The sequence below is a fragment of the Vipera berus genome (genome assembly GCF_964194415.1).
Source record: "Vipera berus genome assembly, chromosome: 1".
NCBI classification, from domain to species: Eukaryota; Metazoa; Chordata; class Lepidosauria; order Squamata; family Viperidae; genus Vipera; species Vipera berus.
This window is the reverse complement of record NC_138202.1, coordinates 16925263-16938677: the sequence shown is the minus strand read 5'-3', so window position 1 is coordinate 16938677 and position 13415 is coordinate 16925263. Positions and strand designations below refer to the sequence as shown.

Genomic DNA, 13415 nt, shown 5'->3' with positions numbered 1-13415 from the left:
TTCCCATGCCATCTGTTTACTAGCAGTGTCACCTGAGACTTTTCTATGGAGGCGTTGTGTTTGTCACACATTGGGCTAATCTCCATGCCCTTCTCCCGCTCACGATCCCCTTGGTGGAAGAATTCTATCATGATTCGGTCTGTCCACTGGCGATAGAGCTCTAGTGGTTTTGTGGGGTTACTGAGATCTGCACAGTGTACAATGTTCTGCAAAACCTGTGGAGGAAAACAACATTTACAGTAGAACTACATCACAAATCAACATATCAAAGAAGAAGTATCATTGGAAATCTTATCTTCACAATTAATATGTTGCAGCACTTCAATTTCATTAATAATATTTAATAATTAAGTATGTATGTATCTCATTCATTTTTCTCTGCCTCTTTATTGTTTTTCTTAGCACCAAATTCAGACAGATCTTAAGAATATATTTTAAATTGATTCATATACACTAATAATACTCTTTAAAGTTAATAACATTAAGTTCTGAACAAGAGGACTTCAATAGAACTATCATTGACATTCATGGTTTTAATAAGGTAAAGTAAAGGTAAAGGTTCCCCCGCACATACGTGCTAGTCGTTTCCGACTCTAGGGGCCGGTGCTCATCTCCGTTTCAAAGCCGAAGAGCCAGCACTTGTCCGAGGACATCTCCGTGGTCATGTGGCCGGCATGACTAGATGCCAAAGGCGCACGGAACGCTGTTACCTTCCCACCGTAGTGGTCCCTATTTTTCTACTTGCATTTTTACGTGCTTTCGAATTGCTAGGTTGGCAGAAGCTGGGACGAGTAACAGGCGCTCACTCTGTTACGCGGCCCTTGGGATTCAACCCTCCAAACTGCCGACCTTCTGATCGACAAGCTCAGCGTCCTAACCCACTGAGCCACCGCGTCCCTTTTAATAACTATCCACAAAATCTTGAGCTCAGCTCTTAAGTTTGTTGAAGAATTGAGCTTGGAATTCACACCTCTGTTTAAAATTGGTTCTACTCCATTTTATCCCTGCTCCTTAGTGCCTTACCTGAATGCGATCTGAGTAGTTATCCAAAAGCAGGACTCCCAAGCTGGTCACTTTCTTGGTCTCTACCATTGTCTTCAGATCAGCCAGAAGATTCATATGCTTTGACATATCTGTTGCCAAGACCTATTTATACCCCCCACCACAAATACAAAAATTACTTCTCTGTCTTCCTCTCCCTATTTTCAAGAATACTAGAAAGAAGAGACAAGAGTTTTGAAACAAATTTTAGAAAAAAATACACAAAATAACATAATATTGTTATGTCTGCAGACATTTATTCATGCATTCGTACATACCAACCTAAGAAAAGCAGTGTTACACAGAGTAAAGAAAAGTAATAAGAAATAGGAGGAAGCCAAAAAATTTAAAACTTACATCATTATTATACCTCTCTGTACTTTTCTGTTCTTACATGTCTTCTTTACTTCCTCCATATCCACATGCAGCTTCATTTTATTTTTTAAACTTTTCATTGCTCTTTTTCATGTTCTCATCAATTGCATCCAACCATGATTTTCTCAGTGTCAGCCTTCCTTTCAATCTATTCACTCTTTCTTTATGTATTCATTTGGTGATCTGATCCTCATTCATTCCCTCTCTGTGACCAAACCACTTTGAAATATTTGCTTCATTATGGCCACTCATTTCTTATTTAATCCACATTCAGTTAGTATATATTCATCATCATCATCAAGTTGGAAGGGACCTTGGAGGTCATCTAGTCCAGGGGTCCCCAACCCCTGGTCTGTGGACTGGTACCGGGCCACAGCATGCCAGCAACCAGTCCACACAAACAAGCAAAGTCCCATCTGTGGGATGCAAGCAGCACACAAAACCACACACACTCCAGTCTGTGGAAAAACCTTTCTCCATGGTGCCCAAAAGATTGGGGGCCTTCTAGTCCAACCCCCTGCTCAGGCAGGAAAACTTATATCATTTCAGACAAATGGCTGTCCAGTCTCTTCTTAAAAACTTCCAGTGTTGGAGCATTCACAGCTTCTGGAAGCAGGTTGTTCCACTGATTAATTGTTCTAACTGTCAGGAAATTTCTCCTTAGTTCTAGGTTGCTTCTGTCTTTGGTTAGTTACCTTACCTATTACTTCTTGTTTTATAGCACACACTTTAACCCATACCCATTCCCACCACATTTTTATAATTTTTCTGACAAACCCAACTTATAATCATTTCCTCCATATTCCCAGTCAAAGACAACTAACATTCTTTGATCCATATTCAGATTTTCAGATTTGTATTCCTTGTTACATCATACAGTCTCTCTAACATTCAATGCAAATCATTCAGATTCTTAGCCAACAACACAGCATCATCCTCATATAGAAATACTTGTATAATCTTACTCACAAACAACATTGCTCTAACATCGCCCATTAACATTCTTTAAGCAGTTACCAATTACAGTTACATTACAGAGTCAAGGGAACAGCTAGCAAGAAATCCCAGGCCACTCTGGTAAGTTTCTTCTGCCACTTTTTCTCATGAGGACCCTGCTACAGAGATTTCAGGGATCTCATACTCTGTATCACTTGCCTGCCACCCATACTCTATAGCCCATGCCCGCCCATCCAGTTGCACTCACACCACAGCATCCCCCTGCATGGCCACACTCATGTGGCACCACAGCACACTATCAGTCACTTGGCCACACTCCATGGCACTCATCCAGCAGCCTGCTTGCAAGCTGTCCAGCATTTGCGACTTCTTGCTGGCTGATTTTGCTTATTAGAAGCTGGCAGAAAGTTGCAAGTCACGATCATGTGAGTTAGTCAATGACTCACAATCCTCACTTAACAACAGCAATGGGGACTTTTGGAATTATGCTTTACAACTGCATTATTTAGCAAAGGGAAATTCCTAATTACTGTCATTAAAACAAGGACTACTCGTGTATCATTCCTATAAATCTATGAAAGTTCAATTTCAGTTTCACTTCAGATTCCCAATAATTTCATTATTTTTATGTTTAATTCTTTTTACTCTGCTGAAAGTTTCTTATTTAGCTCGCTTCAAAAACAGTTTTTATTATCACTAATATCACTTGTTCTCTGCTGCTTTTAATCTTAACCATTCCTTGTTCTTTTTGACTGTATTGTATAAACTTTCTTTTTCTGCTGGGAAAGATTTTATATCTTATTCTTATTTTTTGCAGCAGTCATTCTCTGATATATATTTTTTTCTCACTCACTGCCTCTATCACCTGATCATTTCACTAAGCTTTTTTTTTGCTTCCAATTAGTTTAAATGCACACACTTCTGTGGCACTCTGTAATTACATTTCTTTTCATTCTGTTCCAAGCATTTTCCACTTCCTGTTTCCTTTACATACACTTTCCATTCTTTTTGTGTAATCTGTCTTTTAATCTTATTTTATACAGCCTCTGATATTCCCTTCCTTTAATTATTCTTTCACTCCAATTGCAATTTTTTCTTTTTTTAATATGTATATATTTCCAAAATCCACTTTAAACCTTTCTATAAAAATGATCTGCATCACATTCAGAACCTTTCATCATCTTCACTAATTCTCTTGATCTTTCTTTGTAAACTCTCAAATCAATCACACTTTTTGATTTATATTCATTCCTTAGCCATATAGATCTATGCTTAAACCACACATTCAAACAAGTCTTTTTCTAAGCAGATAAGCCCCGAATAATTACTGTTATTATTAATTCTTGAGCTTCAGAATGGCTTGATCACTTCTTTGTGTACCCTGTCATCTTGTTCCCATCCACCCACTCATGTTAGCTAATAGAATAATTTTATCTGGATTACATACTTTCTTAGTATTGCACATTTTCCCCCAAAGCTGATCCCTGGGTCTGATATTATTACTATTTGGAAGAGTGTCACATGAACCAACACATGGATTTTTGTATGCATCCACCACCACTAGATGACACCAATTCATACTGACACACATTTTAATCTTTTCATTCATAATCAAATATACACATTCATTTTCCTTCATGTATTCCTCAGCTTTGCACCAGATCCTACTACCTTCATTCAGATTTTTTAAACCTTTCCCTTTTTCCATCACTCTTGTCATCATTTTTTCTATCATTCAGCTATCACTTTGCTGAATACCTAATTCTCACAGTGCTGTTTAATGTTTATGTATATCTACTCATGTAGTATGGCTGTAGTATTATTATTTATCCTTCTTATAATCTTCTTTATTCCCCTATCTTTTTGTGATGATGATGATGATGAGAATGATGATGATGATGATGATGGTCATTATTCTGTTGCTTGTATACTGAGAGCTTCTGCACTGGAGACAAATTCCTTGTGTGTCTAATCACAATTTGCTGAATAAAGTGTTGAATTCAATTCAGTTTTCATAGGACTCATCCAACATCCTCCTAAAGGTGGCTTGAAGATGCCTAATTAGCCATTTGTTAAGGAGACCCCTCACATTACCTTCAGTTTATCTCAGCCCATAACCGAACCCAGCTCACTTTGTAGTTATTCGGTGTTACAGGGATGCTTACTATCCTCTCTCAGCATAAGCCCTGCTGCATAAAATTTCTAGCATTTTGCCAGTGACTATGGCACAATCAGAATCTAATTGCTCTTGGTATGCCCCCTCCCCCCAGTTTGTGGGCGCTGGCAATTTGGCATTTATCAAAGTATCAAAGCATTAGGTCATTTGGGGGGTTCCTTATTATGAAGTATCACTAGACCTTCCTTTAAACAAAGAAAAGTCTTTAAATATTGGAAATAGAGGAAGAGTGTGGTAGTAGTAAGTTTGCTGTGAAGATCAACAGTAGGGCAATTCCAAAGGTGGCCAAGAGTATTTATTTTTATTTTCAATATGATTTTAAAATCATTACATTAGCTCTGGTGAAGTATCAAACAGTTGATTCATAGTTACTGCCACTCAAACCCTAATTGAAGTAAGTGGCATCAAAACTGAATACAAATGGGCCTTTTTTAATGACCATACAACGTTTGTTTGAAATTACAATGGCCACAATGGTATTAAACAAATAGTACCCACAATTGGTCATCACAGTGTCCCATCAGTCATGTGATTGCATTTCAGATAATTGGCCCACACTGCTGACTGTCACTGTGTCCCTGCCAGTTTCCAAACAAGTAAAATCAACATGGAAATTGCAAATTGCAGTCTATCAAGAGGTCCTTGCTTAATGATCCTCACAGTCCTCATTCAACAGTGGCAACTGGGACAGCACTGCAATCACGTGGTTTTTCAATTTATAACCATGTTGTTTAACAGCAGACTCCCAATTAGTGTTGTTAAGGAGGACTACCTGTAAATGAAACCCATCCCAGTATTCAGGAGAAAAATAGGCAATTATTTTTCTCATCTAGCAGGTAGGAGTGGAAACTGAGCAACCACTTGCTCTCTTTAATTTGTCCCACCTTAACGTTGTAAGAATAGCCCTGCTTGTTCCTAGAGTAAATACAGATTAGCTGTTGGAGTAGAGCAATTTATGCCGCCATACTTTTGTGCCAACTCACAGTGGAATAAATGCATGTTAAAGCAGCTGTTTGGACGGATTTTTAGTTTCTCACATAACATATTTTTTCATTTTATTTCAATTTCTTTATATTCTTTACAAAGCCAAGATGGTGGCCATGTTGCAAATGACAAATGTAGAAATGGAATGGGGCTTCAATCACATGTTCATGGACACCATCTTGAGTTTTTGACAGATATCTTTGATTAACAGCCTTATTAATCATTCAGCATTTGTTTTTAATTAGAATCCCAAGAATAAAAATGATCACTAGATCTTCATATTCTCTAAATCCTGATGTGGGTTAGAATGGCCTTTAAGTACAAAATGCAGTGTAGAAGTTTAACCCCCCCCCATAACTGATAAAACCATAATGTTCTCTGAATTTTCATTATATTTGACTGAAGCCAAGCAACTATTTTTCAAGGGATAAAAATGATACAACACAAACTTCCCAAGAGAAGAATGTAAACTTGGGAAGAATGTAAACTTCCCATGAGATAAACCTTTCTTTCAAACAAGTTTGCCAAGCTTTTAAAATAGTGAAAACTTGTTCTACTTCCTTAACTATGTGATTAATTTATTCTTAAATAATAATCTCATTGAAACAGCTTTCAACATCAAAATAATCGGTCCCATGCATGTCGATAAACACCTGTCATGTCACTTGAAATATTGTGATTCATTCAAAATTATAACCATGACCAACAGAGTTTCTTACCATGTCAATGGCCATCTTCCGGAGCATTTGTCGTTGCTTCTTAGAGAGATTCTGGAAAATATCACAGTTTTCCTCTTGCAAGAGTTTGAATCCTACTGCTAAATGATGATTCTCCAACACTGATGCATCATTATACATTAGTGCCAGTTCTGAATCTACAAATTAAATAGGGAAGGAAGAGGAGCATCATTAGTTTAAAAGTCAGCCTTGCAGGCAGTGTTTAAGGTTGTGGCAATCATTCAGTTTGGTAAGAAATAGGGCAGTAAAGTAAGGAAGCTGAAAAGTTTACTTACGGGTTTTATATGCATTCTTACTAAATAATTTCTTACTTGTTCAGTTCATTCTTTTTTTACATTTCATATCTAAACTTCAGCTTAAATGTTGTTTATCATATGATTGTTGATTACTAGGTATCTTCCAAAGGATGTTGAATTACACTGGCCTTTGGTCTGATTTAAAAATAAACTTAGATGATCTTAGACCTGGTAGCTAAATGAAATTATCTAACTGGAGCAGAAGTTCTTTGAAACAGGGTAAACAACTATGGACCATCTTGCTGTTTTTCTATTGCAAACTCCCTTAAGTCATACGCCTAACTTCAAAGTTAAGTGCTAAGTTACTTGCTTTGTTTTGATGCAGTAATTTGCTTTTTATGTTCTTAAACAAGAATTCATATCCAAAATCCAATACAGTTCATTGTATTATCTGCTATGTTCTTCGGACTTACGGTATATACTGATCTATGGTATAACCCTGAACTTGCACTCCTACTAATTTATGAATAACATGAATATTTTTTATTATAGTCACTGACAGAATTGCAAATTTTAACACATTAAAAATAAAATAAAAACAAAACAAGATGAATTTTACAATTGTGGTAGTTTGTCAGTGGATAATCAAGTCTGACTAATTTTACCAGGCATTATATGTGCTGCTATATTCCTCTGGTAAATTCAGTGAAAAAGACTGAATTTCGGCTATTGTGTTTTGAGTATTTTATATGACATAATTTTCATATGCAAAGTATTTGGTGGAGCTATGGAAAACCATACCCAAATACTTAAAGATTTCATTTTTTTAACACTCTGGCCATTTATCCTCCAGCCACACAGGTTAGGTCTCTTTGTTTCACTATGGTTAATTGCAAGTGCTTCCTCAGAGCAGTAATTGGACAGAGCATTCAGAGTTCATTGTTTGTGATAGAAGTACTATTTCATCTGCGTACAACAAAGTTGCAATATGTCTTGTTTGCTCGTTTTGTTTCGCATCCCACCAGGCTCAAGGTTGACTCAGCCTTCCATCCTTCCGAGGTAGGTAAAATGCGGACCCAGATTGTTGGGGGCAATTAAGCTGACTTTGTAATAATGCCGCTTGGGGTGTGTGTGAAAGCCCTAATAAGCAGGCATATACATAGAATGAAGGCTACTGCTAAGCTTGTAAGCCGCCCTGAGTCTTCGGAGAAAGGCGGGATATAAATGGAATTAAAATAAATAAAATAAAATTATTTTGGCCATGAGTGGATTCATGTACAGGCTGTTAAAACAGCAAGGAGATAAAATACACTCACTCCTGGCTCACTCCTGCAAAAGTTAGAATCTCGTTGGTGTTGTGTAGAATTCATACTACAATTCTTATCAACGCTATGCATAAGCAACAGTAATCATCTTTTGATGGTAGTACAGGTAATTCTTAAATTACAACAGTTTGTCTAGTGACCGTTCGAAGTTACAGTGCCACACTTTTGACTGTGCAGCACCCCATGGTCACATGATCAAAATTCAGATGCTTGGCAACTGACTTGTATTTATGATGGCTACTGTGTCCGGGGTCATGTGATCACCTTTTGTGACTTTCTGAAAAGCAAAGTCAATAGGGAAGCCAGGTTCACTTAACAAACATCTTATTAACTTAACGACTGCACTGGTTCATTTTAACAACTGTGGCAAGAAAGGTCATAAAATGGGAGAAAACCTGCTTAACAACTGACTCACTTAAGCTACAAAAATTTTGGGCTCAGTTGTGGTTGTAAGTGGAGGACTACCTGTCTTCACACGCTTAATTCATATCCTTGCTCGGGGAACTACATTGAATGTGGAGCTAAAATCGGTAAATGCAGTATATAACATTAAGCTTATTTTAGATGTATATTATCCAGGCAGGTGTTGAAGTATAAGGGCATGTCCATAGGTAGAATGTCCAAACATGAAGCCTACTTGCTCGTGTGCCAAATGTAATAATAATAATAATAATAATAATAATAATAATAATAATAATAATAATAATAATAATAATAATAATAATAATGATGATGATGATGAGTTGGAAGGGACCCTGGAGGTCATCTAGTCCAACCCCCTGCTCAGGCAGGAAACCCTATACCATTTCAGACAAATGGCTGTCTAGTCTCTTCTTAAAAACTTCCACTGTTGGAGCATTCACCACTTATGGAGGCAGGCTGTGGTCTAGATTGATTCAGACAACTAATTTGTTGTATAAGGGTCAGGCTAGAGCTTACATATTACACTTAAAAGGCTAACAGGCCTATAATTAGCAGGCAGGTCTCAGGTACCTTTTAAAAAAATGGGCAGTATGATGGCTAATATCCTCTGATATTTGCAAAGAGTAATCAGTATAAGTGAACAGAGAAGCAAGAACTGAAGGCCACCATTCCCAGTTATTGCATAATATTTCAAAAGCCTTACCAGGCATTAGATGATTTATAAACATCTTCATTTCAGCATTTGAAACTTGGGCCCAATTAGAGAACAGGTTAGCATTACGAGTTAAATTGAATTTAGGAGACACTTCTTCTGACTATAATACTCTAAAATAATCCTCCCACATAGAGGAAGGTAAGAATTGGGGAAGGGGAAGGCACCTGTCAATCTGGTGCCAGCTATCAGGCACCAAAGTAGAATGGTATTTCTGGCTTGAGGGGTTATCAATTGCTGCCAAAAAGCATAGTGTATTTTCTTTTCTTGTTTTGTAATAGACATTTGTATTGTTTCTTCAGGAGTATAAAGTTCTAGATTGAGTTCTCAGCCAGCTTCTCTTTATATAATTTGAATTTTCTAATCAGTTTACTTTTGGTGTCAAAACATTTTGTGTTAAATTACTCTGCCTTTTATTTTGTGCGCCTTGCCTCCCACTTTCCTCAAACCTACTGTAATACTGATCCGAGTTTGCATTCCTTGTAGTAAGTTTTAGCCCTGGTTAAACCACAGAACACCCTGAGGGAGAAAGTTCCTATGTCCACATTAATTAAAAGGTACTGAAAGAACTTTTTAAGCATATGAAAAGTCAGTGCTTTATTGATTCAGTAGAATTAATCACTTAGCGTTTTTTTCCAAGAATTAACCTGCTTAAGATGGCCACTCCAAAATGTATCTGTGATACTCTACTCTTAGTATAGATAACCTCTGTTTCAAGAAGTGATCTACAGTCTGGGTTTCTCTTTGAAATTTTGTCCCAAATCATTGGTGGTCTATGAGGATATCCTCCCATCAGAAGTAAGGAGGTAATAGCAGGGGGAGAAGAGGTCTTCTGAAAATGGTAACTTACTGACAGATCTCAGTTTCCAGAAGAGTGGAAATCAAGTGATTTGTTTTCTCACTATGATGAGTTCTAAACATTGAGCCTGAGCTCTCAATGTTTGATGAGGGGCTTCAGTGAAACAGTTTGGAATATTCTAGAGCAGTGGTTCTCAACCTTTTCTTCACCACGGACCCCTTTTAAATACCTTTTGTGGCCACGGACCACCAACACTTAACTCAGCATTTAAATCATAACATTTCTTTAAGCCTTTGCAGTCCCCCTGTGACATCACGTCCCCGCTAGGGGTCCATGGATCACAGGGTGAGAAGCACTCTTCTGGAGTTGTTCTGAACCAGCCCTCTTCTCGCAACCCCTAATTAAGAGAAGAGTCTGGAAAGCGTCCAAGGCTAAAAGGCTTCTGCCAAGATTTAATTACGCAGTTAACAAAAACACAAGAGCTTGTCTTCTCAAGCGGAAAAGTTGCTTTCAGCAACCAGCCCCTCCCCAAACACTTCTTTTATAGAGAGCTCAGGGCGTGGTCTCCCTGTGCCTCCTCCCGAGGAGTCCCATAGTCTTTCTTTGTTTGTCCCTGCTCGTCTGCCTCCTGCGTCGGGCGTCCTTGAACAGGGCCAGCTGTGGGTCATCATCCTCCGCACTCTCGGGCTCACACAGCTGAGAAGAGGTCCCCGGCTGAGGACTCTGCAAAGCCTCCAAATCATCATCAGCCGGTTCGTTTCCCTCCTCCCCCACATCTGAGTCCTCCGATACATCGGACCCGGCTGTCGGACCCACAGGCTGGCCCTGAGTCACAACAGGAGTATTTTTGCCATGGGAATATCAATTCCTCAGTCTTCTGACAGATCAACGTTACTAGGACAGGCTGTAAATGAATATTGACCTTGAAACCCCCTTACATAAAATATTTCAGCTGACTGAAGGACCTGGAGTCCTCCAACCCTGCCTTGCCATATTGTTGTTTTTGTTAGCTGTGAAGTTGTGTCCAACCCATCGTGACCCTATGGACAACGTTCCTCCAGGCCTTCCTGTCCTCTACCATCTTCTGGAGTCCATTTAAGCTCACGCCTACTGCTTCAGTGATTCCATCCAGCCACCTCATTCTCTGTCATCCCCTTCTTCTATTGCCCTCAATCTTTCCCAGCATTAGGCTCTTCTCCAGTGAGTCCTTCCTTCTCATTAGGTGGCCAAAGGATTTGAGTTTCAACTTCAGGATCTGGCCTTTTAAAGAGCAGTCAGGGTTGATCTCCTCTAGGACTGACCGGTTTGATCGCCTTGCAATCCAAGGAACTCGCAGGAGTCTTCTCCAGCACCATAGTTCAAAGGCTTCAATTCTTTGGCGCTCAGCCTTTCTTATGGTCCAGCTTTCACTGCCATACATTGCAACTGGGAAGACCATGGCCTTGATTATACACACTTTTGTTGGCAGGGTGATGTCTCTGCTTTTTAGTATGCCATCTAGATTTGCCATGCCTTTCCTCCCCAGGAGCGAGCTTCTTTTAATTTCTTGGCTGCAGCCCCCCTCTGCAGTGATCTTGGAGCCCAGGAAAATAAAATCTGTCACTACCTCCATTTCTTCCCCATCTATTTGCCAGGAATTGAGAGGGCTGGATGCCATGATCTTGGTTTTCTTAATGTTAAGTTTCAACCCAATTTTTGCACTCTCCTTCTTCACCCGCAACAAGAGGCTCTTTAGTTCTTCTTCACTTTCTGCCATTAGAGTGGTATCATCTGCATATCTTAGGTTGTTGATATTTCTCCCGGCAATCTTAATTCCAACTTTTGATTCATCTAGCCCTGCCTTTCTCATGATGTGCTCTGCATGATGTGCTGTGCAAGTTAAACAGGCAGGGCGACAGTATACAGCCTTGCCGGACTCCTTTCCCAATTTTGAACCAATCAGTGGTTCCGTGTCCAGTTCTCACTGTTGCTTCTTGGCCCACATATAGGTTTCTCAAGAGACAAATAAGATGGTCTGGTACTCCCATCTCTTTAAGAACTTGCCACAGTTTGTTGTGATCCATACAATCAAAGGCTTTAGCATAGTCAATGAAGCAGAAGTAGATATTTTTCTGGAACTCCCTAGCTTTCTCCATGATCCAGCGTATGTTGGCAATTTGATCTCTAGTTCCTCTGCCTCTTTGAAATCCTGCCTGTACTTCTGGTAGTTCTTGATCCACATACTGCTGGAGTCTAGCTTGTAGAATTTTAAGCGTAACTTTACTAGCATGTGAAATAAGTGCAATGGTGTGATAGTTTGAACATTCTTTGGCACTGCCTTTCTTTGGAATTGGAATGTAAACTGATTTTTTCCAATCCTGTGGCCACTGTTGAGTTTTCCAAATTTGCTGGCAAATTGAGTGTAGCACTTTTACTGCATCGTCTTTTAAGATTTTGAATAGCTCAGCTGGAATACTGTCACCTCCACTAGCTTTGTTGTTGCTCAGCTTTTCTAAGGCCTTGCCAGATAGCAGGGAGCAATGTTTTGCTGGTAAAGAATGTCAGATGGAGGTGGAAGCTCAACAGAGCTTCCTAAAATTATGCAATGGTACATTGGGTCCAGGCAACAAATTAACCAGCTGTATTGCTGGTCACAGTAAATGTTGGCCTGTGGGGCAGTCTTTCATGTTGACATACATTCCTCTCAATCCAAGGATAGGAGGAAAGCAGACATATAAGATACAACCCTAAGACATGTGGATAAGACCTAAAATAGATTAGACTCCAGACAGTATTAATAGGCTAAAGAACAAATGAAACTGTGGTATTAAAGGTGGTTCACTCACTGGTATTTATCAGGAACTGGTTAGAAACACCAGGATGGTCAACATCATGGATGGCAGCTGCAAAAATGGCCGCCAAAATCTCGAGGTCAGTGAAAACGGCCTGGAGAACAAAAGGAGCAAAAACAGCATTAGAAAAAAAGGAATAAACCAATAAAATATGAATGGAACAGTCTCTGAGATTTCACACTATATCAGTGTATACAGGCAGGTACTTCAAACAGGGGATTGAACTTGAAGACCCTCAAGGTTGCTTTCAATCTTATTTATTTATTATTTATTTATTAATTCGGTTTATATACCGCCCTACTCCCAAAGGACTCAGGGCGGTTTACAAGGCAAAATTTAAAAACAATACAATATAAAATTAAAATTAAATTAAATTAAGTCTAGCCGCAAAAAATTAAAATCACAATTTAAAAACATTAAACCCCTCAGTCCAGACCAGATAGCTCAAAAAGCCAGGTTTTTGGGTCCCAGCGAAATGAACGAAGGTCGGGGGCAGTCCGGAGTTCCGTTGGCAGTTGATTCCATAGAGCAGGCGTGCCCACAGAGAAGGCCATCCCCCTGGGGATCGCCCATCGGCAATCTTTGACCAGCGGTACCCTGAGGAGGCCCTCCCTGTGGGAGCACACAGGATGATGGGAAATTGACGCTGGCAGCAGGTGCTCCCTTAGATAATCCGGGCCCATGCCATTTAGGGCTTTATAGGTCATCACCAGCACCTTGAATCTCACCCGGAGGGCAACCGGAAGCCAATGCAGCTCGCGGAGAAGAGGTGTTACATGGGAGTATCGGGAGACTCCCATCACAACTCGCGCGGCTGCA

The 13415-nt window shown here is 39.4% G+C and overlaps 1 protein-coding gene across 2 annotated transcripts in view; it reads right to left on the bottom strand.

Moving 5' to 3' along the window:
* The window catches only part of PDE4C (phosphodiesterase 4C), a 57003-nt gene that overhangs the window by 6009 nt on the left and 37579 nt on the right, over nucleotides 1-13415 (bottom strand). For both annotated transcript variants that reach the window (XM_081312940.1, XM_081312939.1), the window contains exons 11-14: nucleotides 12591-12690; nucleotides 6253-6407; nucleotides 1024-1146; nucleotides 33-215 (exon numbers count right to left, since the gene is read on the bottom strand). In XM_081312940.1, coding sequence (XP_081169066.1) covers nucleotides 33-215; nucleotides 1024-1146; nucleotides 6253-6407; nucleotides 12591-12690 — 561 coding nt within the window. The remainder of the gene's footprint in view (nucleotides 1-32; nucleotides 216-1023; nucleotides 1147-6252; nucleotides 6408-12590; nucleotides 12691-13415) is intronic.